This window comes from Saccopteryx bilineata, chromosome 4, assembly GCF_036850765.1.
Source record: "Saccopteryx bilineata isolate mSacBil1 chromosome 4, mSacBil1_pri_phased_curated, whole genome shotgun sequence".
Lineage (NCBI taxonomy): Eukaryota > Metazoa > Chordata > Mammalia > Chiroptera > Emballonuridae > Saccopteryx > Saccopteryx bilineata.
The window spans coordinates 285,291,298-285,315,511 of NC_089493.1; the positions used below are offsets into that span (position 1 = coordinate 285,291,298).

At 51.8% G+C, this 24,214-nt stretch overlaps 2 protein-coding genes across 5 annotated transcripts in view; one reads left to right on the plus strand and one right to left on the minus strand.

The window, feature by feature from the left end:
• Window positions 1–17,644, plus strand: part of PPL (periplakin) — a 55,416-nt gene extending 37,772 nt beyond the window's left edge. Inside the window, exons 9-22 of one of the 2 annotated variants that reach the window (XM_066274984.1) lie at window positions 766–861; window positions 2,140–2,262; window positions 2,396–2,542; window positions 3,133–3,284; window positions 4,134–4,231; window positions 4,444–4,601; window positions 5,434–5,612; window positions 5,696–5,834; window positions 6,855–7,048; window positions 9,469–9,619; window positions 10,696–10,779; window positions 11,333–11,449; window positions 11,971–12,063; window positions 14,156–17,644. In XM_066274984.1, the coding sequence (XP_066131081.1) occupies window positions 766–861; window positions 2,140–2,262; window positions 2,396–2,542; window positions 3,133–3,284; window positions 4,134–4,231; window positions 4,444–4,601; window positions 5,434–5,612; window positions 5,696–5,834; window positions 6,855–7,048; window positions 9,469–9,619; window positions 10,696–10,779; window positions 11,333–11,449; window positions 11,971–12,063; window positions 14,156–16,819 (4,395 nt within the window). In that variant the 3' untranslated portion in view covers window positions 16,820–17,644. The remainder of the gene's footprint in view (window positions 1–765; window positions 862–2,139; window positions 2,263–2,395; window positions 2,543–3,132; window positions 3,285–4,133; window positions 4,232–4,443; window positions 4,602–5,433; window positions 5,613–5,695; window positions 5,835–6,854; window positions 7,049–9,468; window positions 9,620–10,695; window positions 10,780–11,332; window positions 11,450–11,970; window positions 12,064–14,155) is intronic. The other variant, XM_066274983.1, reaches the window with a different exon arrangement.
• Window positions 17,645–17,825: 181 nt separating this feature from the next.
• UBN1 (ubinuclein 1) overlaps window positions 17,826–24,214 on the minus strand; it is a 32,835-nt gene continuing 26,446 nt past the window's right edge. Inside the window, exons 16-19 of one of the 3 annotated variants that reach the window (XR_010731190.1) lie at window positions 22,350–22,593; window positions 21,976–22,065; window positions 21,320–21,434; window positions 17,826–19,802 (exon numbers count right to left, since the gene is read on the minus strand). Coding sequence is in view for 2 of the 3 variants with exons in the window: in XM_066274985.1 (XP_066131082.1) it covers window positions 19,753–19,802; window positions 21,976–22,065; window positions 22,350–22,593 (384 nt within the window). In the remaining variant the exon portion in view is untranslated. The remainder of the gene's footprint in view (window positions 19,803–21,319; window positions 21,435–21,975; window positions 22,066–22,349; window positions 22,594–24,214) is intronic. The other 2 variants (XM_066274985.1, XM_066274986.1) reach the window with 2 other exon arrangements.

Below are 24,214 nucleotides of genomic sequence, written 5' to 3' on the forward strand. Positions count from 1 at the left end.
AATGCTCAGCATTCCTTGGCTTGGGGCTGCATCACTACCAATGACGCCTCTGTCTTCACATGGCCTCGCCCCTATGTCCTCTTCTTAAAGATTTTATTTATTCATTTTAGAGAGAGAAAGAGATAGAGAGAGAGAGAGAGAGAGAGAGAGAGAGAAGGGAGGGAGGAGCAGGAAGCATCAACTCCCATATGTGCCTTGACCAGGGAAGCCCAGGGTTTTGAACCAGCGACCTCAGCATTTCCAGGTCAATGTGTTTACCCACTGCGCCACCGCAGGTCAGGCTATGTCCTCTTCTTATAAGGACACCAGCCATTGGACTTAGGGTCCACCCTAAATCCTGGATGATTTTATCCTGAGATTCTCAACCAATTACTCTGTAAAGACCCAATTTCCAAATCAGGTCACATTCTGAGCTCTGGATGGACATGAATTTGGGGTGAGGGGATATGATTCGACTCCCTACAGTGTGTTTGTGACCATTTTTCTAAAGCACCACGCTGTCTAGGCAGACTGAGCCCCTGCTCGTCCCTAGTGCAGTGTGCAGCCCAAGCACCTTATGCGGCTGCCCTGCTTGGCTCCCTGACATGACCCCTCTCGCCTCCTCCCACCCCGGAGGAGGAGCTGGCTGCCTCTGTGGGAGCCACAGCCCTGCAGATGCGCTCTACCCACCATTCTCTGGCCCAGTCCCGCCGTGCCTCTTTGGGTGTCCCAGGCACCTGCCGGCAGTGACCCCCCCCACCCCCCGCCCCCCACTTCTCCTGGCAGGCTCACATGGAGGCTGTGCATGCAGATTGGAAGGAGTATCTGAACCTGCTCATCTGTGAGGAGAGCCACTTGAAGTACATGGAAGACTACCACCAGGTAGCTCCCGGCCCCGGGGCCCCACTGGCGGGAGCGCTCGGGGCCTGCCTCGCTCACTTCCCGCCGTGGCGCTGCTCTCTCCAGGAGCCAGGAGCCCGGCAGGGCGGCCGTCCTGGGCCTCCCACTGCCCACACTGGAGCACACGGGTGTGCCTCAAACTTGCCCGGCCCTTGTCAGTCTCCCCTGGGGGCCAGGGCTGAGGGAGTGAACTCGCCAGGTCAATGTGAGGACCGGGAGTGAATGTGTGGGTTTTCATTTTGGTAAAATATCTATGAAATTTGCCATTTTGGCTATTTTTAAGCATACAGTCCAGTGGCTTCCCTTATACTCACATTGTGGTACAACCTTCACCACTGTCTTTCCAAAACCTTTTCATCGCCCCAAATAGGAACTCTGAACCCACTGAACAATAATTCCCCATTCCTCCCTCCCTGGCCCCTGGTAACCTCTGATCTATTTCTGTCTCTTTGGATTCGCCTAGTCTGGGTATTTCATTATAAGTGGAATCACATGCTATGTGGTCTTTTGTGGCTTCTTTCACTGAACATGTTTTCGAGGTTCATCCACATTGTAGCAAGAATCAGAATTTCATTCCTTTTCATGGCCAAATATTCCATTGCACAGATAGGCCACATTGTGATTCTCTGTTCATCTGCTGATGGATACTGGTTATTTCATAGGAATGTGTTTTGTTTCTGTTTTTTTAACAAGAGCTGCAGGTGACTCTCATGATTGAGTGGTTTGGGGACAGTTGGATTCAGATGGCACTTCTGTAACTCATGGTTCTATAACTCATGCTCAGCTGTGAGCTTCACAAGGATCTCAAAGTGCCATTTGTGGCTGCCACCCAGGGACAGCTGACAATGAGTGATTCCAGAATTGATGGACTGAAGAATGGGCAAGAGAATTTTCTAGAACAGAGTGGGGAGGCTTGTCTTCCATGTATCAAAAACAAAAGTATAGCATTAAGTCAGGGTATCCCTGGCACAAAGAGGAATGAAATTTGAGAGGACACAAAGCTTACTGGTGGTACGTGACAATTAATGTTATAGAGGTGGTGTCAAGTGGATTAGTGGGAGGGGACCTGGCTTCTTCCCTGTGAGGCCATCTAGGAAGTCAAGACGGGGGAGGGGGTTGTCCCCAAGCAGCAGAGCCAGTGGACTCAGGGTGAGGGAGAGGCCCAGCCATGACTGGATTTGGACTTGAAGCCACAAGCAGGAGTAGCCCAGGTGTCCTAGTGGTTTCATGTTCATAATTGGGCCACCTGGTCTCCCCCAGTTCCACAAAGACTTGAAGGATGCCCAGGACCTGCTGCGCAAGGTGGATTCTGACCTGAACCAGAAATACAATCCTGACTTCAAGGACCGATACCAGATTGAGTTGCTACTGCGGGAGCTGGATGTGAGTGATGGTCCCAGAGAGTGACTCTGTGTCCCCTCCCTGCCCCCTTCCCCGAGCAAGCCCCTCCACAGCTCCCACCTGCTGCCAGGCACGGGGGAGGCCGAGGTCTCACCAGGGCATCCCCTGTGTTCAGGACCAGGAAAAGGCTCTGGACAAGTATGAGCACGTGGTGCAGGGGCTGCAGAAGCGAGGGCAGCAGGTGGTGCCCCTCAAGTACCGCCGGGAGACGCCACTCAAGCCCATCCCGGTCGAGGCACTCTGTGACTTTGACGGTGACCAGGTAAGCTGCTGTCCCGATGCCCCGTGCAGGACAGGCTCAAATCTGCTTCTTTTTGTGTCGCTGAAAGGTCTTAGGGGTGACATGACTGAGTGGAGGGCCTCCAACATTTTCAGGAACCTGTGCTCATCTCTGTCATTGGGGTCACTCTCTGCCAGCCTTCTCCCATCCAGGGAGCTGCCCTGGCCTTCTGTGTAATCAGCTTAGCAACCCCAGTCATTCCAGCAGGAGTCCCAGGGAGGGTTCTCATTGGCCCGTTTTAAGTCATGTCTAGCCTAAGCCAATCACTGTGGTGGGGAGGGATGATGCCATTCTCTCATTGGCCAGGCCTGAGTCACATGTCCACACTGAGTAGTAAAGGACTGGGAATGGAGAAGGCAGAGACCACACAGACTGGGAATAGCAGGGTGGGGAGGATGTTCCCCAGTCCTTCCCAACTAGGGCATGACATCTTGGGAAAGATCTGCGAGATGGCCTAAACCTCCCCAGGTGCCAGAGTTGGGAGGCAGGGGCAAGATGACTTCTGGGCTCCCAGGCCACCGGCCAAGGCAGGTCCCTCCATACCTTCTCACTGTGTGGCCTGCCCATGCCAGGGCCTGATCTCCAGGGGCTACAGCTACACCCTACAGAAGAACAATGGGGAGAGCTGGGACCTCACTGACAGCGCGGGAAACAAGCTGACCGCCCCAGCCGTCTGCTTCATGATTCCCCCCACTGACCCCGAGGCCCTGGCTCTGGTCGACAGGTACGGGCAAAGGAGGGAAGCCCCTGGGCCCCGCAGACCCGTTCACAGACCTGGTAACACCCCCACACCTGCACATACTTGGAGGCTCAAGTGGACAGGGCAGAACCTGTTGGCTGGGCTGACTTGCCGTGTGTGAGTGTCCATCTGTGGGCACAGTTCAGTGAGCAGTTTCTCTGCGAGTGCCTCTGGGCCTCTGCACATGCTGTTTTCTCTACCTGGATACCTACTCACTGCCTGGTCAGCTCAAGCCTCTTGGCTGAAGACTCAGTTCCAGGGTCACCTCTTCTGTGCAGTCTGCCCTGACTGCTCTTCTACTCTGACTCCAGGAGAAGAGCTGCTGGCTCCCGCTCCCACGTCCTGCTCTATGTCAGGGTGCTTTGTGTGCGTGTCAGTCTCATGGGCAGTGGCTCCCCGAGCAGACAGGCTTACTGGCTCCAGGGTCTCGGTCAGTAGCTGCTGCAGAATAAGGACCCACTTGTTGAACGCATGAATGATTCTCGGAATGCCTTCATTGATTCATTAAATTATTTCTTGAGCACCTGTGTATGCTCTGTCAGGGGTAACATCTTAGTAGGGAAAACGAAGGAACAGACAAGATGATTTTAGGTAGCAAGACTTGCTATGAAGAGAGAGAGAGAAAGAAGGGAAGCAAGGAAAGGGCCCGCCTGAGCCAAGGCAGACCAGTGTCTCAGCAAACCTTGCATACATGTCGTGATTCAACTTTTGAAAGCATTCTGATGAGCCGCCTGACTCCTCTGGGCTGTTGGCCCAGCCGGAGTCCAGGGTCTTGCGTCTGTGGGTGGAGGGGCAGTAAGCTGCCCTGGGTCCCCAGCCCGTTTGTGCCCACAGCCTGGGCAGCCAGTACCGGAGCGTGCGGCAGAAGGCAGCCGGGAGCAGGAGTGCACTCCAGCAGCGGCACGAGATGCTTCAGGCAGAGAACCCTGGAGGTGGGTGCCAGGGCCACTGCCCAGGTCTGGGAGCGTGGACAGGGGGGAGGCACTGGACCCATGGTCTGTGCTGTGAACGGGACAGCATGGGTCAGGCGTGGCTGGGGTGGGGGAAGGCTGGGCCAGCCCTGGAGGTCCCAACTGGACTCTTAGACCCCCTCCCTGGGACTCACGCTCCCAGTCGCCACCTGACTCTGATTTTCCTCCATCAGATGCCTCTGACCTGCAGGGGCGGCAGCTGCTGGCAGGCTTGGACAAGGTGGCCAGCGACTTAGACCGGCAGGAGAAGGCCATCACGGGCATCCTGAGGCCACCATTGGAACAAGGGCGGGCTGTACAGGACAGTGCCGAGCGGGCTAAAGACCTCAAGGTACCACCAGGCTGGGGGCACAGGCTGGGCCCCTGGGCTCTCTGGGGCCCCAGCTCAAGGTCTCATCCCCATGGGGTCTTGGTGCTCAGCAGGGGCCATCTGCCCTTTGTAATAAGAATTCCTGAGTTGTGGGGAGGGAGCTGCACTAGGCCAAAGATCAGGGAGGTACCCTGCTCCAATCACATCCCCGGGAGAGGCCTGGTCGGGCTCGTCCTGCCTCTGCACTGTGCATCACTTGAGCAGCTCAGCACCAAGCCAAGCAAGAGGCCGTAGTGCCACGTGGTCGGTGCCAACAGCACCCACTGTCCTCCTTTCACACAGTCTCAGGTGCCCTCCATGCTGGGCTTGGGGAAACGCAGTGACCCCTTGATGTGGCCTCACATCGCAGCTGGTCGGGGCCAAGTCAAGGCCCAGAGGATGCCTGGTCCGGGGTGGGAGCAGAGGCCAGGCCCCACCACATTCTTCCCTAAGCTGCTTGGAGTTGTGGGCCCCCAGCTGTAAACAGGGAGAGAAAAAGTACCTCCCTCATAGGGTTGCCCCCAGAGATGAATGAAATCAGCATGTGCGGTGCTTGGAAGAGTGAGTCCTGGGTAACTGCCTGTGCACTCACGCCCTTGGGAGGCACCGTCCCCAGCTTGAGTCCCCAGGATGCTCAGTACAAATGCAGACTCCAGACTGCCCCCACCCTGTCAGGCTCCCGGGGAGGGTCCAGGCCTCTGCATTTCCATCAGAGCTGCCCCCAACAGCCTCCCCTGCTCCCTGAAGCTTGCAGGCCACTGGGGGTAGGAGGCTGCCCAACTGTGGCCAATAGGAGGGCCCCTGGTCTCCACAGAACATCACCAACGAGCTGCTGCGGATCGAGCCTGAGAAGACTCGCAGCACAGCCGAGTGCGAGGCCTTCGTGCAGGCCCTTCCGGGCAGTGGCAGCGTGCCCTTGCTAAAGAACCGGGTGGAGGACACCAACCGCAGATACGACCACCTGGCGCAGCTGCTGGACTTGGCCCAGGAGAAGTGGGTGGCAGGCGGGCAGCAGGGAGGTCGGGTGGGGTCAAGGGGCCAGGCAGGCACTCCCCTCACTCCTGACCCGTCGTCAGGGTCGACATTGCCAACCGCCTGGAGAAGAGCCTGCAGCAGGGCTGGGAGGTGCTAGCCACATATGAGAACCAGCTGACCCACGAAGACACGGTGCCCGAGAACAGCCGTGCCCTGGACAGCAAGAGGCAGGAGCTGGCGGTGAGTCTGGGGACCCTCGGCCGTGGGAGCCTTTCTGCCAGGCGCTCCCACCCAGCAGCCCTGGACAGATGAGAGGACGGAGGCCCGACGCCCAGGGCAGGTTTGGATAGCTGCAGTGTGCCCAACTGGGAGTTGTAAATGGAGGCACGTGGCACAAATCCCAGCTGCGTGTGGGGTTTGGGTAGCTCGTGAAAATCAGGTGCTAGTATTTTAAAATCAAACATATGCATTAACCCCTCCCCCCAAGATTTCCAACTCTCTGGAGCAGCTGCCCCCAAACCCCGGCACTGCCTGACCATTACAGGTATTGAATACCTGACCATTATAGGTATTCAAGTCTGTGAGCCCGAGGGAAGCCCTTAGTCACACACCAATGCACAAAATCCTGGCCTTGCCTCAGAACCCAGGAAATGGGCTCTGAGAGCAAAGCCTTCACCAAGGCCTGGAGGCTGGAGAGCAGCTGCTCATTCCAGTCCTGGGTGTGGCATCGCAGGGCATGTGCTGCCAGCCCCAGGGCTTTTATTTTTTATTTTTTTTAAGTGAGAGGAGGGAATATGGAAAGACTCCTGCATGTGTCCCGACCGGGATCCACCCAGCAACCCCAGAGACTGATGCTGGTATCAACCAAGTTATCCTCAGCGCCAGGGGCCGATATTCGAACCAGTCTAGCCACTGGCTGCGAGAGGGGAAGAGTGACAGAAGGGGGAGGGGGAGAGAGAGAAGCAGATGGCCACTTCTCATGTGTGACCTCAGCAAGGATCAAACCTGGGATCTCTGCATACTGGGCCGCTGCTCTATCCACTGCCAACCAGCCAAGGCTGCACAGAGTTTTTCTGGGGTTTGTTCATTGTAACAAAATTAAACATTGCAGAAATGGCCACCAAATCTGAGGAGAAACTCAGAGGCAAGGCCTCAGTCCTTTCCCATGCCCAGGCTTACCACTACCTCCCCCAAAGTGCTGCCTTGGCCCCTGGGCGCCCCGACCACAGCATGCCCGCTGTCTGCCTCCCCACCCCGTAGGCCATGGCCTCCAAGCTGCAGGCCCAGAAGTCCCTCCTCAGTGAGGTGGAGCAGAACCTGCAGGCTGCCAAGCAGTGCTCCAGCGCCCTGGCCAGCCGCTTCCAGGAGCACTGCCCCGACCTGGAGCGCCAGGAGGCAGAGGTGCACAAGCTGGGCCAGCGCTTCGACAACCTCCGCCAGCAGGCTGAGCTCAGGTGAGGGGCGGAGGGCGGCCTTAGCTCAGCCAGTCTGCCTCGAGGCCACTGACGGCCATTTCCTAATTCATTTCTGCTTTATGGAAAAAGCAATATATATAAAAGTAAAACAGTGATTAGAATAACCAGCCTCCTTCCCCCAAGGTAAATAAGCATTGCTACCACTTTCTTATGCATCCTTCCAAAAAGGTGTTCTGTACAAACTGGGTAGATGAATGACACAAATGACATGTCATGTACACTGTATCTTGCTGTTTTCCTGTTGTATGTTCTGTCAGCCTCACGAGCCAGTAAGTGTTCCCTTCTCTTCTCCTGGAAGAGTTTGTATAGAACTGGTATTACTTCCTTAAATGCTTGCTAGAATTCACAAGTGAGGCTGTCTGGCCCTGCAATATTTTATTTTATTTTATTTTTTAGCGAGCAAGAAAGAGAGGCAGGAAGGGAAAGAGATGAGAAATTATCAACTTGTAGTTGTGTCACTTTAGTTGTTCATTGATTGCTTCTAGTATGTGCCTTGACCAGAGGGGCTCAAGCCGAGCCACCGACCCCTTGCCCAAGCCAGCAATCTTGGGCTCAAGCCAGCCACCATCGGATCACATCTATGATCCCACGCTCCAGCTGGCGACCCTGCGCTCAAGCCAGCGACTGCAGGGTTTTGAACCTGGCACCTCAGAATCCCAGGTTGATACTCTGTCCACTGCACCACCACTGGTTAGGCTGGACCTGCAATTTTTATTTTATTTATTTTTTGTGCGTGAGAATTTTAACTATGAATTCAAGTTCTTTAAATAGATACTATTAGGTTCACTGCAGGCATCCTGTCTCATTCCTTTTAAATCTTCCATTCTATTTGTATATTCTCTTTTTTTTTTTCCTGTTCATTATGAGGTTTATTCATTTATTGACCATTTCTAGCTCTGGTTTCAATGATCTTTTCCTGTTTTGTTTCCTGATGCATTGATATCTGCTTTTTATTATTTCTTTATTGCTGCTTACATCAGATTTAATTTTCCCATTTTATTTGTTAAGGTAGAAGCTTAGATTATTATTTGAGAGCATTCTTTTCTAATATAAATATTTAATCCCACATGTTTTCTTCTCACACTGCTTTTGCTATGTTGCACACTTTTTTAAAATTTATTTATTTATTTATTTTACAGAGACAGAGAGAGTCAGAGAGAGGGATAGACAGGGACAGACAGGAATGGAGAGATGAGAAGCATCAGTCATCAGTTTTTCGTTGCAACACCTTAGTAGTTGTTCATTGATTGCTTTCTCATATGTGCCTTGACCACGGGCCCTCAGCAGACTGAGTAACCCCTTGCTCGAGCCAGCGACCTTGGGTCCAAGCTGGTGAGCTTTTTTGCTCAAACCAGATGAGCCCGCGCTCAAGCTGGCGACCTTGGGCTCTCGAACCTGGGTCCTCGGCATCCCAGTCCGACACTCTATCCACTGCGCCACCACCTGGTCAGGCCTATGTTGCACACATTTTTACATGTTTTTATTTTTGGTGAGTTTAAAAGATTCCCTAACCTGCCATGTGATTTCTTGGAGCTGTGGGTTATTTAGGTCCTGTAGTACACAGTAAATATCCCCACATATCAATTCACATGCACCTACCTACATGTTCTTCACAGAGGACAAGGGGAACTTAATGTTTCATAATTTGCTTACCTACTCCCTTCCTAGTGAATGTTTAGGTTATTTCCAGTTAACCCTCTATGGGCCCGTGTAACTTTCAAGTCACATACTAATATATCGAAACTTTACTAATTTATTTAATTTTTTACCACAAGGTGGCATATACATCTTGTTATATGTCTTCTTAATAACCAATAACATTCTTTTGGTAGTGGTTATCAACTCTAACCTGAGATATCAAAGTATTATAAATGCTTTTGCAAGTTGTCTGCAGATAGAAGCCATAGGAACCATCTTGTGCAATTGTTATTTTTTCTTCTATCGGTGTTCTGTAAACAAGAAAAAGCCTACACGCCTGACCAGGTGGTGGTGCAGTGAATAGTGTTGCCGGGGATGCAGAGGACCCAGGTTCGATACCCCGAGGTCACCTACTTGAGCGCCGGCTTGAGCGGGCTCATCCAGCTTGAGTGCAGGCTCACCAGTTTGAACACGGAATCATAGACATACCCTATGGTAGCTGGCTTGAATCCAAAGGTCACTGGCTTGAGCCTAAGGTTACTGACTTGAACAAGGGGTCACTCGCTCTGCTGCAGCCCCCAGTCAAGGCACATATGAGAAGCAACCAATGAACAACTAAAGTGACACAACTACAAGTTGATGTTTCTCATCTTTCTCCCTTCCCGTCTCTCTCTCTTACTGGGGGGAAAAAATGGATGGGGGAAGCTTTTGGTGAGGCATCTGCTCACGTGGTAGAGGCCTAACCAGCTTTGCTCCCACAGGGCCCAGAGTCTGCAGCGCGCCAGGGCTGCTTATGATGACTACCGCAGCGGCTATGACCACGTGCTCCGGTTCTTGTCCAACATCCCCAGCTATGAGCCCCAGGAGACAGACAGCCTCAGCCAGATGGAAACCAAGCTGAAGAATCAGAAAGTAAGACAGCTGTTTCTGTGTTTACAGGTGCACAGTCACAAAGGGGAGGGTCAGAGGTCAGTCAGCCCTTTCGTAGAGGGGAACCAGGGAGTGGCTACCACTTGCCTTGGTGGAGCTAGCTATGATCTCACAGGACCCCAGCCCTGCCTGACTCCTAGTACTAACTCTCTGAGAACGAGGACAGTAGGACAGTCTTGCTCACTTCTCCCTCCTCAGGGCCCAGCATGGGTCCAGCCCAGGTTGACACTCAGTGCAGGCTGGCTAAATAAGCAAGTGGCTATAAAAATACAAGAGGCGTCTACATGAGGAAAACTCCCATTTCCAAAGGTCAGAGTCCTGGCTCCTCAGAAGGCAGCAGTGCCACAGGGTGAGGGACAAAAAACAGACACCCAGTAGCTTAAATTCAAACCCCAGTTCACTATTAGCTGTGTCCCCAGGCAAGTCACAGCCTCCCTATGCCTTGGTTTCCTCCCTCATAACTTGGATAATGATAGTTCTCACCTCACAGAATTGTGGGAAGATTAAATGAGACAATCTAAGTTAGATATTGGAACAAAGCTTGACATGTTGAAACATGCAGTAAGCTTCTTTTCCTGGCAAAGGTAATTCCCTTCTTGGCCCTTCTTCACAGGGCCTTAGGACTGCCTTTGTAACAAATACATGCATACAAGGAAGCAATTCATTGTATTTTACTATAGAAAAATAATTTCAGATTTAAGGAAGCCAGCTAATTTATCAAAGTGTTTATTTGTTGTTGTTTTTGTTTGGGGGGGCAGGGAGAGAGAGGGAGGGGAGAATGAGAGGAGAGAGAGAGAGAAACATCAACTTGTCGCTTCACTTTAGTTGTGCACTGACTGCTTCTCACATGTGGAAGGGACTAGACTGGCAGCCTCGGGTTCAATCCGGTGACCTTGGGTTTTGAACTGGCAACCTTGGGATCATGTTGACGATCCCACACTCCAGCCAGCGACCTCAAGTTCTGAATGGGCAACCTCAGCTTCCAGGTCAACGCTCTAACCACTATGCCACCACTGGTCAGGCTAATTTTGATTTTTAAAGTCTCTGTTGTTCTACAGAACCTGCTAGATGAAATAGCAAGAAGAGAACAGGAAGTACAGAAAGTCTGCGCTCATTCCCAGCAGTACCAGCAAGCTGTCAAGGTGAGAAGTAAAATCCTGCCCAGCTGGCACAGCCCTTGGGGAAATAGGATACTAGGTATCACATACCAGAAAAGGGTTTTCTACTGTTTGAAGCAGTAAACTAAGAGGAATTTATCCTAAAGGAAAAAATACAGAATAACAGTATAGGATAAACAAAATCATTATAACAGCATTATTTATAACCTAAGTATTCAGTAATAGAGGAATGGCTAGGTAAATTATCCATCCAGTTGAAGGATGATTGTAAGGTCGTCAAACTGATAAACCAGATGGTTAGGAGGCGGCAACCCGAGTTAAATGAAGAAAGCGGAACAACACTCCCTAGGCAGGCAGGGAAGGTGTGGAGGGGGAACTGTGGGCATCTTCTTTCTTGTCTCGCATGTTGTTCAGGGACGTCGCTATGTACTGTTGATGTACTGAGGGTTCCCACAAACTCCTGGCAGTTGGTAGAGGGTGCAGCTGAGCGGAAGACCTCTGCAGTCAGCCAGAAGGGCTGTAAGAACATTTCAGTCTCAGTTGGCCCTGTCTGACCTCTGCCATGTCTCTCCCCCAGGACTACGAGTTAGAAGCAGAGAAACTAAGGTCCCTTCTTGACTTGGAGAATGGAAGGAGCAGCCACGTGAGCAAGAGGGCCAGGCTCCAGTCCCCTGCTGCCAAAGTGAGGGAAGAGGTGAGCCTTGTGGCTCGGTGCTGTTCGAGCTGCCTGGCCTTGCCGGGAGTGCAGCACACAGGCCTCAGAGATGCATGTGCCATGGGGAAGCTGGGCTGAGAGCTCTCAGTGGGTGCCAACAGGCTTGGGAAGAGAAGATAATGAACTCGTTCTGGGGCAGTGACATTGATATGCCTGGAAAGACAGCTTGCTGGAGGTATCTGGGTCAGAGCCATGGATCAGGGAGGTTCCCACTCTGCCCTCCCCCCCCCCCCCTACATACACAGGCTGAGGTTATTATTTCCTCTACACACAAGAACATTAACACCCAGTTGAACGAAGATCTGTTTCAAGGCCCCTGAGAATTTAGATTTCTGACTCTAAATCCAGTTTTCTCTCGACCAGATGAGATCACAGTAGAACTCCAGGTAGAAAGAGGCAAGAAGCTACCCTCTATCCCCAAATGCCAGACGTTTCAAAACCCATCCCAGCTCTTTCTCGCTTAGCCTGTTGACTCCTGTTTGCTGATTGCTCTCCTGTAGGAAGCGGCTCTTGCTGCCAAGTTCACCGAAGTTAACGCCATCAATAGACAGAGGCTGCAGAACCTGGAGTTTGCTCTGAATCTGCTGAGACAGGTAATGAATCTTAGTGTAACCCTCTCTACTCAAAGAAGTTCCAACAAGTGAGAAGCAAGACTCACTCGGCCTCAGAGAGCCCGTAAACCAGCGGGAGTAACCCTTGCAGATGGGACCGGGTGGCACCGGTGCAAATGCTGGCCAAGCCAGTGCCCCCACTGACATGAGTCTAACATACACATTCCATCCGACAGACATTCGCCGAGGGCCCAGCAAAAGGTAACATTTTAAGAAGTTTAGGATAGCACTGTAATAACAAGAAACAAAGCCCCTCAATACTCAATAGCAATGGGTAAATTATTAGCTGTAAACAGTGAAGTAGAGCTCTGTCCTGTGGAAGTCTCTCTCTATATAAGGTCTACCGGAAAGTTCTGTCCGTTTCTATCACAACAAGTTTCGACACGTAAGCACATGTTTATTTGGCACATGTGTGTCTCTCTATTTTTATCACTTAATGTATACATACTGACATAGCAAATTAAAACAAAGTTGATTCACGTTAGTCTTATGTGTGAAGCGATAGTGTACCCATGGCTACTGATAAAGTTCATTTACGCCACTGTAATTTTTACAAATTTCAACAAGGAAGAAATGCTACAGAAGTATGTCTGTCGCATCCACCAAATTCCCCGGACTTAGCACCCTCCGATTATCACTTGTTTTTGTCCTTACAAAATTTTTTGAAGGGCAAAAAATTCAAAAATGAAGAAGATATCAAACAAGCACTGGTTCAATTTTTCGCATCAAAAGATAAAACATTTTTCAAAAATGGGATATACAAATTGCCCTCACGCTGGCAAGAAATCATTAATAATAATGGCAATTGTATTTTTTTTTTTGTATTTTTCTGAAGCTGGAAACAGGGAGAGACAGACAGACAGACTCCCGCATGCGCCCGACCGGGATCCACCCGGCACGCCCACCAGGGGTGACACTCTGCCCACCAGGGGGCGATGCTCTGCCCCTGGGGGGGGGGACCAGAGCCACTCCAGCGCCTGGGGCAGAGGCCAAGGAGCCATCCCCAGTACCCGGGCCATCTTTGCTCCAATGGAGCCCCGGCTGCGGGAGGGGAAGATCCAATGGAGCCCCGGCTGCGGGAGGGGAAGAGAGAGACAGAGAGGAAGGAGGGGGGGGCGGTGGAGAAGCAAATGGGCGCCTCTCCCATGTGCCCTGGCCAGGAATCAAACCCGGGTCCCCCGCACGCCAGGCCGACGCTCTATTGCTGAGCCAACCGGCCAGGGCCGGCAATTGTATTATTTAATCAAGTTTATTGACGGTAAGAAAAATTTGTATTTAGTTTTATTCCAAAAACGACAGAACTTTCCGGTAGACTTTATATATATTAAGTGCAACAAGCAGGGTGCAGAACAGGGAGCTTACCATTTGTGCAGAAAAAGAAACAGGTGGCACACAGTACAAATATACTTGTTATGAGATGACAGATTCCCTTCTAGCAAGAACACAGAGGTGTTCCAGAGGTGGAAAATGGCTTCATATTCCACACTTCTAAAGTTTTAAAATATTTTACTAGATGCATTTAAAAAGAAACCTAAACTGCTTGTTTTATCATTTTTAAAAGTAAGCCTAGAAGTCCTGTGAACCCAGCATTTAAGAGTTCCTTGGGGATTACAGGTGACCAGGTGGCCGCAGGCAGGCCTGTGGAGAGTCCGGCTTTTTTTTTTTTTTTTTTTTTTGCATTTTCTTTTCTGAAGCTGGAAACGGAGAGACAGTCAGACAGACTCCCGCATGCGCCCGACCGGGATCCACCCGGCACGCCCACCATGGGGCGACGCTCTGCCCACCAGGGGGCGATGTCTGCCCATCCTGGGCGTCGCCATATTGCGACCAGAGCCACTCTAGCGCCTGGGGCAGAGGCCACAGAGCCATCCCCAGCGCCCGGGCCATCTTTGCTCCAATGGAGCCTTGGCTGCGGGAGGGGAAGAGAGAGACAGAGAGGAAGGCGCGGCGGAGGGGTGGAGAAGCAAATGGGCGCTTCTCCTATGTGCCCTGGCCGGGAATCGAACCCGGGTCCTCCGCACGCTAGGCCGACGGAGAGTCCGGCTTTAACCATGCACTGCCTTCTCCTTCCCAGCAGCCAGAGGTGGGAGGGAGCCGTGAGGCCCAGCAAGGCCGCAAGCCAGGCTCCAGACCAGAGGAGACGTGGAAGATTCAGAAGGAGCTGGATGAGGAGACCCAGCGGAGGCAGCAGTTAGAGAACGAGGTCAAGAGTACTCAGGAGGAAATCCAGATGCTGCAGAATCAGAACCCCCAGGAAACAGTGGTGAGGAAAGAGGTGCTGAAGAAGGTCCCGGACCCTGCGCTGGAAGAGAGCTTCCAGCAGATGCAGCGGACCCTGAGGGAGGAGCAGCACAAGAACCAGCTGCTGCAGGAGGAGCTGGACGCGCTGCAGCTGCGCCTGCGCGCCCTGGAGCAGGAGACCAGGGATGGGGGACAGGAGTACGTGGTCAAGGAGGTCCTGCGCATTGAGCCCGATAGGTCGCAGGCGGACGAGGTCCTGAGGCTGAGGGAGGAGCTGGAGGAGCTGAGGCGGCAGAAGGGAACCCGGGAAGCGGAAGTGGCCCTCCTGCAGCAGCGCATCACCGCCCTGGCAGAGGAGAAGAACCAGGCACGGGAGAAGGTCACGGAGAAGGAGGTGGTGAAGCTGCAGAACGACCCGCAGCTGGAGGCAGAGTACCGGCAGCTGCAGGAGGAGCGGCAGCGGGAGGGCAAGCGCAGGGAGACGCAGGAGGAGGAGCTGAGCTTCCTGCAAGACAAGCTAAGGAGACTGGAGAAGGAGAGGGCCATGGCCGAGGGCAAGGTCACCGTCAAGGAGGTGCTCAAGGTGGAGAAGGACACGGCAGCCGAGAGGGAGGCCGGCGACCTGAAACGCCAGTACGAGGACGAGGCTGCCAGGGCTCGCGCCCACCAGCGGGAGAAGAGCGAGCTGCTCCGGAAGATCTGGGCCCTGGAGGAGGAAAACGCCAAGGTGGTGGTGCAGGAGAAGGTGCGGGAGATTGTCCGGCCAGACCCCCAGGCCGAGAGCGAGGTGGCCAACCTCCGCCTGGAGCTCGTGGAGCAGGAGCGCAAGTACCGAGGCGCTGAGGAGCAGCTGCAGAGCTACCAGGGCGAGCTGGAGGCCCTGCGGCGCCGGGGCCCCCAGGTGGAGGTCAGAGAGGTGACCAAGGAAGTCATCAAGTACAAGACCGACCCCGAGATGGAGCAGGAGCTGCAGAGGCTCCGGGAGGAGATCGTGGACAAGACCAGGCTCATCGAGCGGTGCGACTTAGAAATCTACCAGCTGAAGCAAGAGATTCAGTCCCTGAAGGACACCAAACCCCAGGTACAGACCAAGGAGGTGGTCCAGGAGATCCTCCAGTTCCAAGAAGACCCCCAAACCAAAGAGGAAGTGGAGTCTCTAAGGGCCCGGCTGTCGGAGGAGCATAAAAAGCTGGTAGACCTGGAGAGGGAGAGGGCTTCCCAGGAGGAGAAAATCAAAGAGAAGGAGGAGGAGCTCTCCCAGGTGAAGGAGAAGGTGGTCCAGCAGGAGGTGGTCAGGTACGAGGAGGAGCCAGGCTTGCGCGCGGAGGTGGACGCCTTCACCGAGAGCATTGACGTGGAGCTTCGGCAGATCGACCACCTCCGCGGGGAGCTGCGGCGGCTGCAGCGCAGGCGGGCCGAGCTGGAGAGGCAGCTGGAGGAGCTGGAGCGGGAGCGGCAGGCGCGCCGGGAGGCCGAGCTGGAGGTGCAGCGCCTCAAGCAACGGCTGGCCGACCTGGAGAAGGAGGAGGGAGAGGCCCGCGAGAAGGTGACCCTGAAGCAGAAAGTGGTGCTGCAGCAGGACCCCCAGCAGGCCCGGGAGCACTCCCTGCTCCAACTGCAGCTGGAGGAAGAAAGGCACCGGCGGCAGGTCCTGGAGAGCGAGCTCGAGACCCTGAAGAAGAAGCTCGCCAACCTGGAGAAGATGGAGGTCAAGGAGAAGGTGGTCTTCTCCGAAAGCGTCCAGGTGGAGAAAGGTGACACGGAACAGGAAATTCAGAAGCTCAAGGGCAGCCTGGAGGAGGAGAGCCGGAGCAAGAGGGAGCTAGACGTGGAGGTGGGCCGGCTGGAAGCCAAGCTGTCTGAGCTGGAGTTCCACAACTCCAAGTCCTCCAAGGAGCTGGACTTCCTCCGGGAAGAGAACCACAGGCTGCAGTTAGAGCGGCAAAACCTGGAGCTGGAGACCCGGAGGCTCCAGTCAGAAATTGAAATGGCGGCAACGGAAACACGTGACCTGAGAAACATAACCACGGTGGATTCGGGGACAAACCTCGACTCCAGACTGTGGTCCCTGGAGAGAGAACTGAACGACCTCAAGAGGCTCTCCAAAGACAAAGATCTTGAGATCGACGAGCTGCAGAAGCGCCTGGGCTCTGTGGCCGTCAAGAGGGAGCAGAGAGAGAACCATCTGCGGCGTTCCATCGTGGTCATTGACCCTGACACAGGCCGGGAGCTGTCCCCAGAGGAAGCCCATCGGGCTGGCCTCATCGACTGGAACATGTTTGTGAAACTCAGAAGTCAGGAGTGCGACTGGGAGGAAATATCAGTCAAGGGGCCCAATGGGGAGTCCTCTGTGATCCACGACAGGAAGTCTGGCAAGAAGTTCTCTATTGAAGAGGCCCTGCAGAATGGAAGGCTGACCCCTGCTCAGTATGACCGCTATGTCAACAAGGATATGTCCATCCAGGAGCTGGCCATCCTGGTGTCTGGGCAGAAGTAGGCACAGCCCTGCCCCACAGTCTTCCCAGAAGCCGACACTGGCTCTCTCCTACCCCATAACCTCCTGGTGTCTGCTCCCTGGCCAGGCTCCTGATCTGTGCAGAGCTGTGCATGCCACCCACAGCCTCTCTGCCAAGCTCCCCAGTACAGCTCACATACAAGAGGAATGGGCATTGGCTGTACCATCAACCCAGGCGAGAGACCTGCTTCATCCATTCAAAATCACAAAGCCCCTCTTTTCCTACACACTGCCATCAACAGACTCCCTGTGTGACACCTGGAACCAGTATGAACACTACTAACACACAAGACAACTGAGGCAGGCAAGCCACTCCATGCAGCACTGGCCTGTGCACACCACGTGGGAAACTCGGGGGCAGAAAGGGCTCCCTCCCATCCATTAAAGGACAGGGCCCCTTGGGGCTGCCGACCTGCGTTCACACTCGTCCAGGAGTCTGGCTGAGCACTGACTTGCTGTCAGACGGCTAATGGGGAGACAGGTCTGGGGTCTGTGCCAACGAAGACACAAGGACACCCGCATGGCATCCGGTCCTCTGTTGGCCAGCCTGTCCCAGGAAAACGCACCGTTAGAGACTTTCCTGGTTCTGAAATGGAAGTGTTTCATGATGGACTGTGTTGCCTTCAGCCTTAGCTTCAGTGCCTTACAAGTCTTGCTTATTCTGTAATTGGTACTTAGGTGTACTGCACAGCTGATTGTTCACCAAATGAATTTCGGGTTCTCTATCTCCTGTATTACGTAAGAAAATGGGAAGTAATAGGGAACTCCACTTACAGTGCAAAAATAAACACCTGGTGGCTTGACTGATTTCATGCTAAGTGTGTTTCTTCCTCTTTGCTGTGTGTGGTTTATTGCCCCTACTCCCTCTTGGTTTTCAGTCAAAATGAATATCCCCTATGGATATCCATTTACCAGTCCCAATCACTTCCCAGTTCCTAAGGGAGAACTATTAGTAAATATGGTGAAAAGAAAAGAATGAAAAACAATGTATTGGAAACAATTTATTAAGTTGCTTTATACAAGATTAACAATTTCCACACCACCCGAACACCAGTCCAGTAGCTGCACCAAAGCCACAGCCCTTTCACACCTAAGAACGCACCAAGGAAAGCCCTGCAGCGCCGCGGCCCCGTGGAGCTGCTCTGCCTGTAGATCTGCCTTGCCATGGCTGTTTGTCATTCACTCTTTCTTACCACAAATAAAGCATAAACAAGAAAAAGAAATCTCCCCATCAAAGAAACATTTCCCTGAGGCAAGAGGCATCACTAGATTCCAACAAATGAGGGTATCTGCTCCAGCTGCACACTCAATGGTATGTGGGGGAGGGGGCCACTGCAGAGGGACGGGGGCTCGGGCAGAATGGAGCTCATGGGTGGTCTCTGCACGGCTCTGAGCTCAGCAATACAAATCTCTTCTTTGGCTCTTTTGCTACTTCCTAAAACTATTCTGTAAACAAACTGGAAATCCAAGTTGCAAAAAGTATATATAATAAAGGGACAAGGAGTCCATGTAGCCCCATGTGAACACATGTTGGTTCTTATGTAAAAAGAGCAGAGGCCTTGTGCCCCAGACACCAGGCGAACCTCGGCGTGAAGTGCGAGTTACTGAACACTGGCCCCTGGGCGTCGGGGACCAAAAGAGCTGCCGGTTCAGACACACCTGTGGACAGACTTCACAGGATAGGCAAGTGTCCTAAAGCTCCTTGTGAAGCAGCCAGTGGTTAAGGGGGAACAGTATACCACCTTGGGGGTTCCAAGCTCAGCGGTGCATCACCCTTACTTAAGTCAGGGTAACTGCTGCCAGGAGCGCACTGGGACTTCAAGGCCCATCTCAACCTGCAGCCCTGCCTGAGAATGGTTTCTGAATAAAGCAAACTGGAATGTCTCTCTGTGACTTGGAAGCCCTCATATCTTCACCCTTAAAGAGAGAAGGGGCTTTGGGGCTCCGCAGTCCACCTGCATGGACAAAAAAAAAAACAAAAAAAAAAAAAAACCAAAATGGGGGCCCTGGCTGAATTCAGACCTGGGATTTGGAAACCCAGATGACCTTTAAGTCAGGACAGCACAGATTATGATGTGCAATGATAAACCTCAAATAAAACTGGTACAGACATCTTTTAAAAAGGTCATCATCTGAGATCCACTCGGAGGGCCAAATGACATGTATAATTCTGCTCCACCATAAAGGCACTGGAATTATGTCTTCCACATGACGTGCGAAAATATGACATGCAAAGAACAGTCCCATTCTATCCAATGCATTTAATGGTAATGATGAAAACTGAGCCAAAAATAAGTGTCTAAAAATCCTATCACAATTATTGAATCTCCAAAGATCTTTTCTCTCGAAGAGCTTCATTATCATGTTTAGAGGATCAACTGCCCCACGATGAGCACACACTAGGTGTTCTGAGTATTTCTCAGAGACAAGGTAGGCCTCCCAACTGTGGCTTAGCCTGGGTTTCTGTCCACTTGAGCACACAGCCTAAGGATGGGATGGACACCACAACCATCCAGGGACCCTAATGTGGCCAAAAGGAACCCCTGACCAGTATGGCGTTATGAGGTACTTTGACCAAATACCAAGGGGTTGGGCAGATTTATATATAACACAGGTGTGTCAGCTGCCCAATCCTGCCACCAGAGCTCTGTGCATGACCTGGTACGCTCCCAGCCTAGAGCTGCCCCTCCAACGATTGTCCGCGACAAAACCATGAGGCCCAGATCACCAGGCCACTCAGTACCTCTGGAGAAGCACAGGCTGCTCCCCAAACTGAAGGCACGTCACAAGTGCCCAGAGACGTTCCACTTAGCACTCACGCTTCTCCAGAAGAAAACCAATCAGCAGAAAGAGCGTACTGATTATCCAATTTCAGAAACCTCCTAGTTCAGCTTCTGGCCTTTCCTCTGAAGAGGTCACAATTTCCGTGGAACACTGGGCCCTTTCCCATGAAGCTGAGAAGCATCTGGAAAAGAATAAGCAAAAACAGTATAAACCTTTTAGGATCTCTGATTCCCTCACGGCAGTAGAAACCAAACCTCAATCAAGATCACTTCTTAAATAGCAAAAGCCTCTGTATAATGAGTATTCTGAAGCTCAAACAAGCCAAAAACAGAGGTGAGTGTGTTGCTACTTGGAGCAGCCTGCAGTGTGCCTGGCCCTCTGAGCACTGTGAAGGCAGCTGTTCACCGAGTCCTGTTCACAGACAGCTACTCTGCTATGCAATGTGGGCCCTTTCAGTTCTCAGCTACGACTACCGTCCTGTGGCAAATTGGAGTTCCATGATGAGGTTTGACAGTCACACTGAACTCAGGGCAATCAGCATTCCCACCATCTAAAGACCCTCAGGTTCTGTAAAGACAAGTTCAAAGGCACTAGCATTCTGAGTCCACATAAGAAAGCAAAGCAGAAACAAGTCACACAATTAAAGTAACCAGTTTACAACCACTTGATGGAATCTTACAGCCTAAATGTCTAAAGGAGAGAAGAGGCTACTCAACCTGTTTTAGCATAGATGCTTCCTAATAGCCTCTTAATACCCAGGGGGAAAGAAAATGATACAAGAAAGCATTTTTCCGTGCCCTGGCCAGCAGCACAGTGGATGGAATAGTATCGTCCCAGAGTGCCCAGGTCACCGGCTCATTCCTGAGGGTGCCAGCTCGACCCACGAGGTCGCCAGTTCAAGTCCCAGTTGGGGCACAAATGAGAAGCAATCACTGGCACAACTAATGGGAACAAACCGATGCTTCTATCTCTCCCCCTTCCTCTCTCTCTCAAAAAAAAAAAAAAAAAAAAAAAAGGAAATAAAGCACTTTCCCCCCTTTTTGCTGAAAATACCAGACCAACAGTCATCTTTCCAATGGCTCTTCAATTACTGTATCTGTTTGAAAGGGTGACATTCCTGAAAGCAAACAGAAGCAAAAAGCAATCTCTTTGAAAATCCACAAGCTCTCACCCAGGTAGCTCTGTACCCCTGTGTTATAATCTCAGATACAGCACTAGTCACTAGTTTGTGGAGTGAGCCCACTACATCTCCCTGCTTCTCCAGGGGAAATAGAGTAACTGCTGATACAGGCTCAGCCCTCGGTTTTTCTCTCAGAAGCAACAATTCCACCTTGGAGATTTACAGCAGGCTCCTGCACCCAGATGGCCTCTGGCATTCACTACAAATGCATCAGCCGAGGGACACAGGGGCCAGGGCCCCACAGCAAATCTGAAGGGACAGACTCCAGCAAAGTTGGGGCCAGTGCCCTCAGCACAGCAGAGCTTGGGCATGCCCAGTTGGGCAGTTCCCCATTGTAGTCCCACCAGGGTGCCAGGGTACCAGTCTGCCAGGGTGGCTCCAGACTCAGCTTCCTGAGAAATGGCTCTCCCTGACCAATGTAGCCCCCTGGTCATTTCTGGAGCAGGTCCAGAGTAGTAAGAGCAGTAGGCCAAAACCAAGATCCTTGAGGCTCTATACCAGTGTTCCATTAGCTGTACCTAAAAATCAGGTCCCAGGAAAGGGTGAGGCCAATCGCTGATGATGAAGGTGCCAGCTTCTCACAGCTATAAACCTAGGGCTTGTAGAGGGTCCCATTCTGAAAGCCATTGCTCTCTGGAGAGGAAAAGCAAGAGAAAAAAAAAGGGAACACTGCCCCAACTCCTATTGTGCCCCCAACTCTCTGTTTTTACATCTGAACTGAACTGGCAGCTGCTCCTCTCCTGGACACACTGATATCAGAGGGAAAGGTCCCTTTCGAAGCCTTGCCACTGTGACCTCTTGCTACTCCTTGGACTTCCCCTTTCACCTATACTGAGTTTATCGAGCCTTTGCTAGCTGGTACCACCTGGAAGGTATAGCAGCTTGAATTTAAAGGTTTGTAGTGCCCCAACTAGCCAAGGGTTGTGGGGTCCTCTGCCTCACACACAGGTCATCCTGATTTCCTTTGTGATCACATGGGGTAAGGCTGACCCAGGGGCAGGGGACCAGGGGAAATCACGAAGTAGAAAAAGCCAGGGCCTTGAAGGACAAACCAAAAAAACACAGTGACAACGAGGCAGAAACACTGAAATCTTTGGCAGCAGGCAAGGCATCTACTGGCTGGAAAGGGGAGTGGCGCAGAGTGTGCATGGCACTCTGACCGCCTGGGAATTACCTGACAGACTCTGCGGGACGTGGGTGGACACGGCAGCATGTGGGAGAGATGCTGTGTGGGGCGGGCTGGAGTGCAAGCCAGCCAGGAGACCTGAGGGCAAACAGGAGGGGAGAAAAGAACAAAACACACACATTGAAGACAGGAACAGAAAAGCGACCTCCTCGGTGGTTCAGAGCCCCAGACAGCCTGCTGGCCAGTCCAGGCAAAAGCCCCCATGGAGGGGTTCGTCTCAGCCCCCAGAACACTGCCCAGACACAGGACACACACCAGACACACACAGGAACCTGGTGTACAACAGGACTCGCTGTCACAGCAGAGGCCCGGGGCACTTTCTGTGCCTGCAGCATGAAGAGAAGAAGGGGAGAAGCACTTACTGTGGCTGAGGCCATGGTGAAATGTCCCAGGGGCAGGGCCCGTGACGATGGCATCCTTGGAGACCCCTGCTTTGGGAGAGGAGTCCGCGCTCAAGGAGAGCACATGAAGAGGAAATGGGGAGATGATCCCCAGGGAGTTCGAGTTCACGGCCCCAGGCGGCTTTGGGCTGCCTGTCTTGTAGGATGAGGGCAGCAGATTTAAGGGCGATGAGCTGGTCAGCAGCACAGCCCCACTTGTTCCTTTCTGGGGAGGAGATACACAGAAGGGTCAGAGCTCCAGCCTGTGCAAGGCCTGCTCACAAACCAAACCTGTTAATGCATAGAGAAGGGACATGCACATGGACACAAGCTGCCCTTTACCCAGGTACCCTAGTCTGCAGCCCTAAAGAAGAAAGAAAACAGTCTAGCCTGGAGTACCCCCCAGGACAGTGTTCACTTTAAAAAGCAGGATATTAAATATGCCTCCGTTGTGCCTGACCGATGATGGCGTTGACCTGGGATGCTGAGGTCCCAGGTTGGAAACCCTGAGGTCACCAGCTTGAGCCCAAAGGTAACTGGCTTGAAGCCCAAGGTCGCTGGTTCAGCTGGAACACCCCAGTCAAGGACATATGAGAAGCAATCAATGAACAGCTAAAGTGCCGCAAATACAAGTTGATGCTTCTCATCTCTCTCTTCTTGTCTCCCTGTCTCTCACAAATAAATATGCTCCTTTGTGCAAGAAGAAAGGGAAGAATATATATAGATATCCACAAATATAGATATATACAAATACGTGGATGTGTACACTCATATACATAAAACATATGCACTTGTACATATTCATCTGCATTTTTTTTGTTTTTTGGGTTTTTAAAATTATTTATTCCCAAACAGGTGGATTAGTAGCTAGAGCATTGTCCCACTGCACCGAGGTCACAGGTTCAATCCCCAGTCAGAGCATATGTGAGAAGCAACCAATGAGTGCACAACTAAATGAAGCAACTAAATAGAACAAGTTGATGCTTCCCTCTCTTTCCCTCTTCTGTCTCCCTTCCTCTCTCTCAAACCAATGAGAAATTTTTAATTTTTTAAATTGATTTTAAGAGGGGGAGAAGGAGGAGAGAAGGAGAGAAGAAGGGTGAGAGGGAAATATCAATTTGTTATTTCACTTATCTATGCATTCAATGGTTGATTTTTGTATGTGCCCTAACCCAGGATCAAACATGCAACCTTGATGTATCAGCATGTCGATCTAACCAACTGAGCTGCCTGGCCAGGACTGATCTTTGTTTTTAGAAAGAAACAGGGAAAAACCCTGGAAACTATGGACCATTGTTACCTTGCTGAGTGATAGGAACAGGAAAGAAGCAGGTAAGATCTCACTGAACATACCTTTCTAGTTTTACCTTTGCAACCACACAGTCGTTTTATATATTGGAAAAATAAAAAAAGATTTCTCCCATTTCCTCAACCTGCATCCAAACTTCTATAATTTCCATAGGCAAGCCTCACTAACTACTGGACTTTGTCAGATCATCTGACCTGCAGTCTCTCAAAACCCAATTGGGAGAATCACTTTTATAAGGCATTCATCTTCCTACAGTGTGGACATCTCTACATAACTAATGATCTAATAGGTAGTATTATTTTCACCAACTTGTTTGGAGAGATGGACCAGTAAGAGGCTATGAAAGGGCAGTTTTGTGGCTCATTTCATACCCTCCAAATTCACAGCCTCCCTGCAAACAGTCCTTTCTCTATATATATTCATCCTCCTAAGAAGTTTCAAAAGATTCCTGCCAACAGAAAAGACAGGACCAGAAAAACAGGAAGCCCAGACCCTTTTCTGATTTCTAGGCTTACTGTTTCTACCTGACATTCAGTGT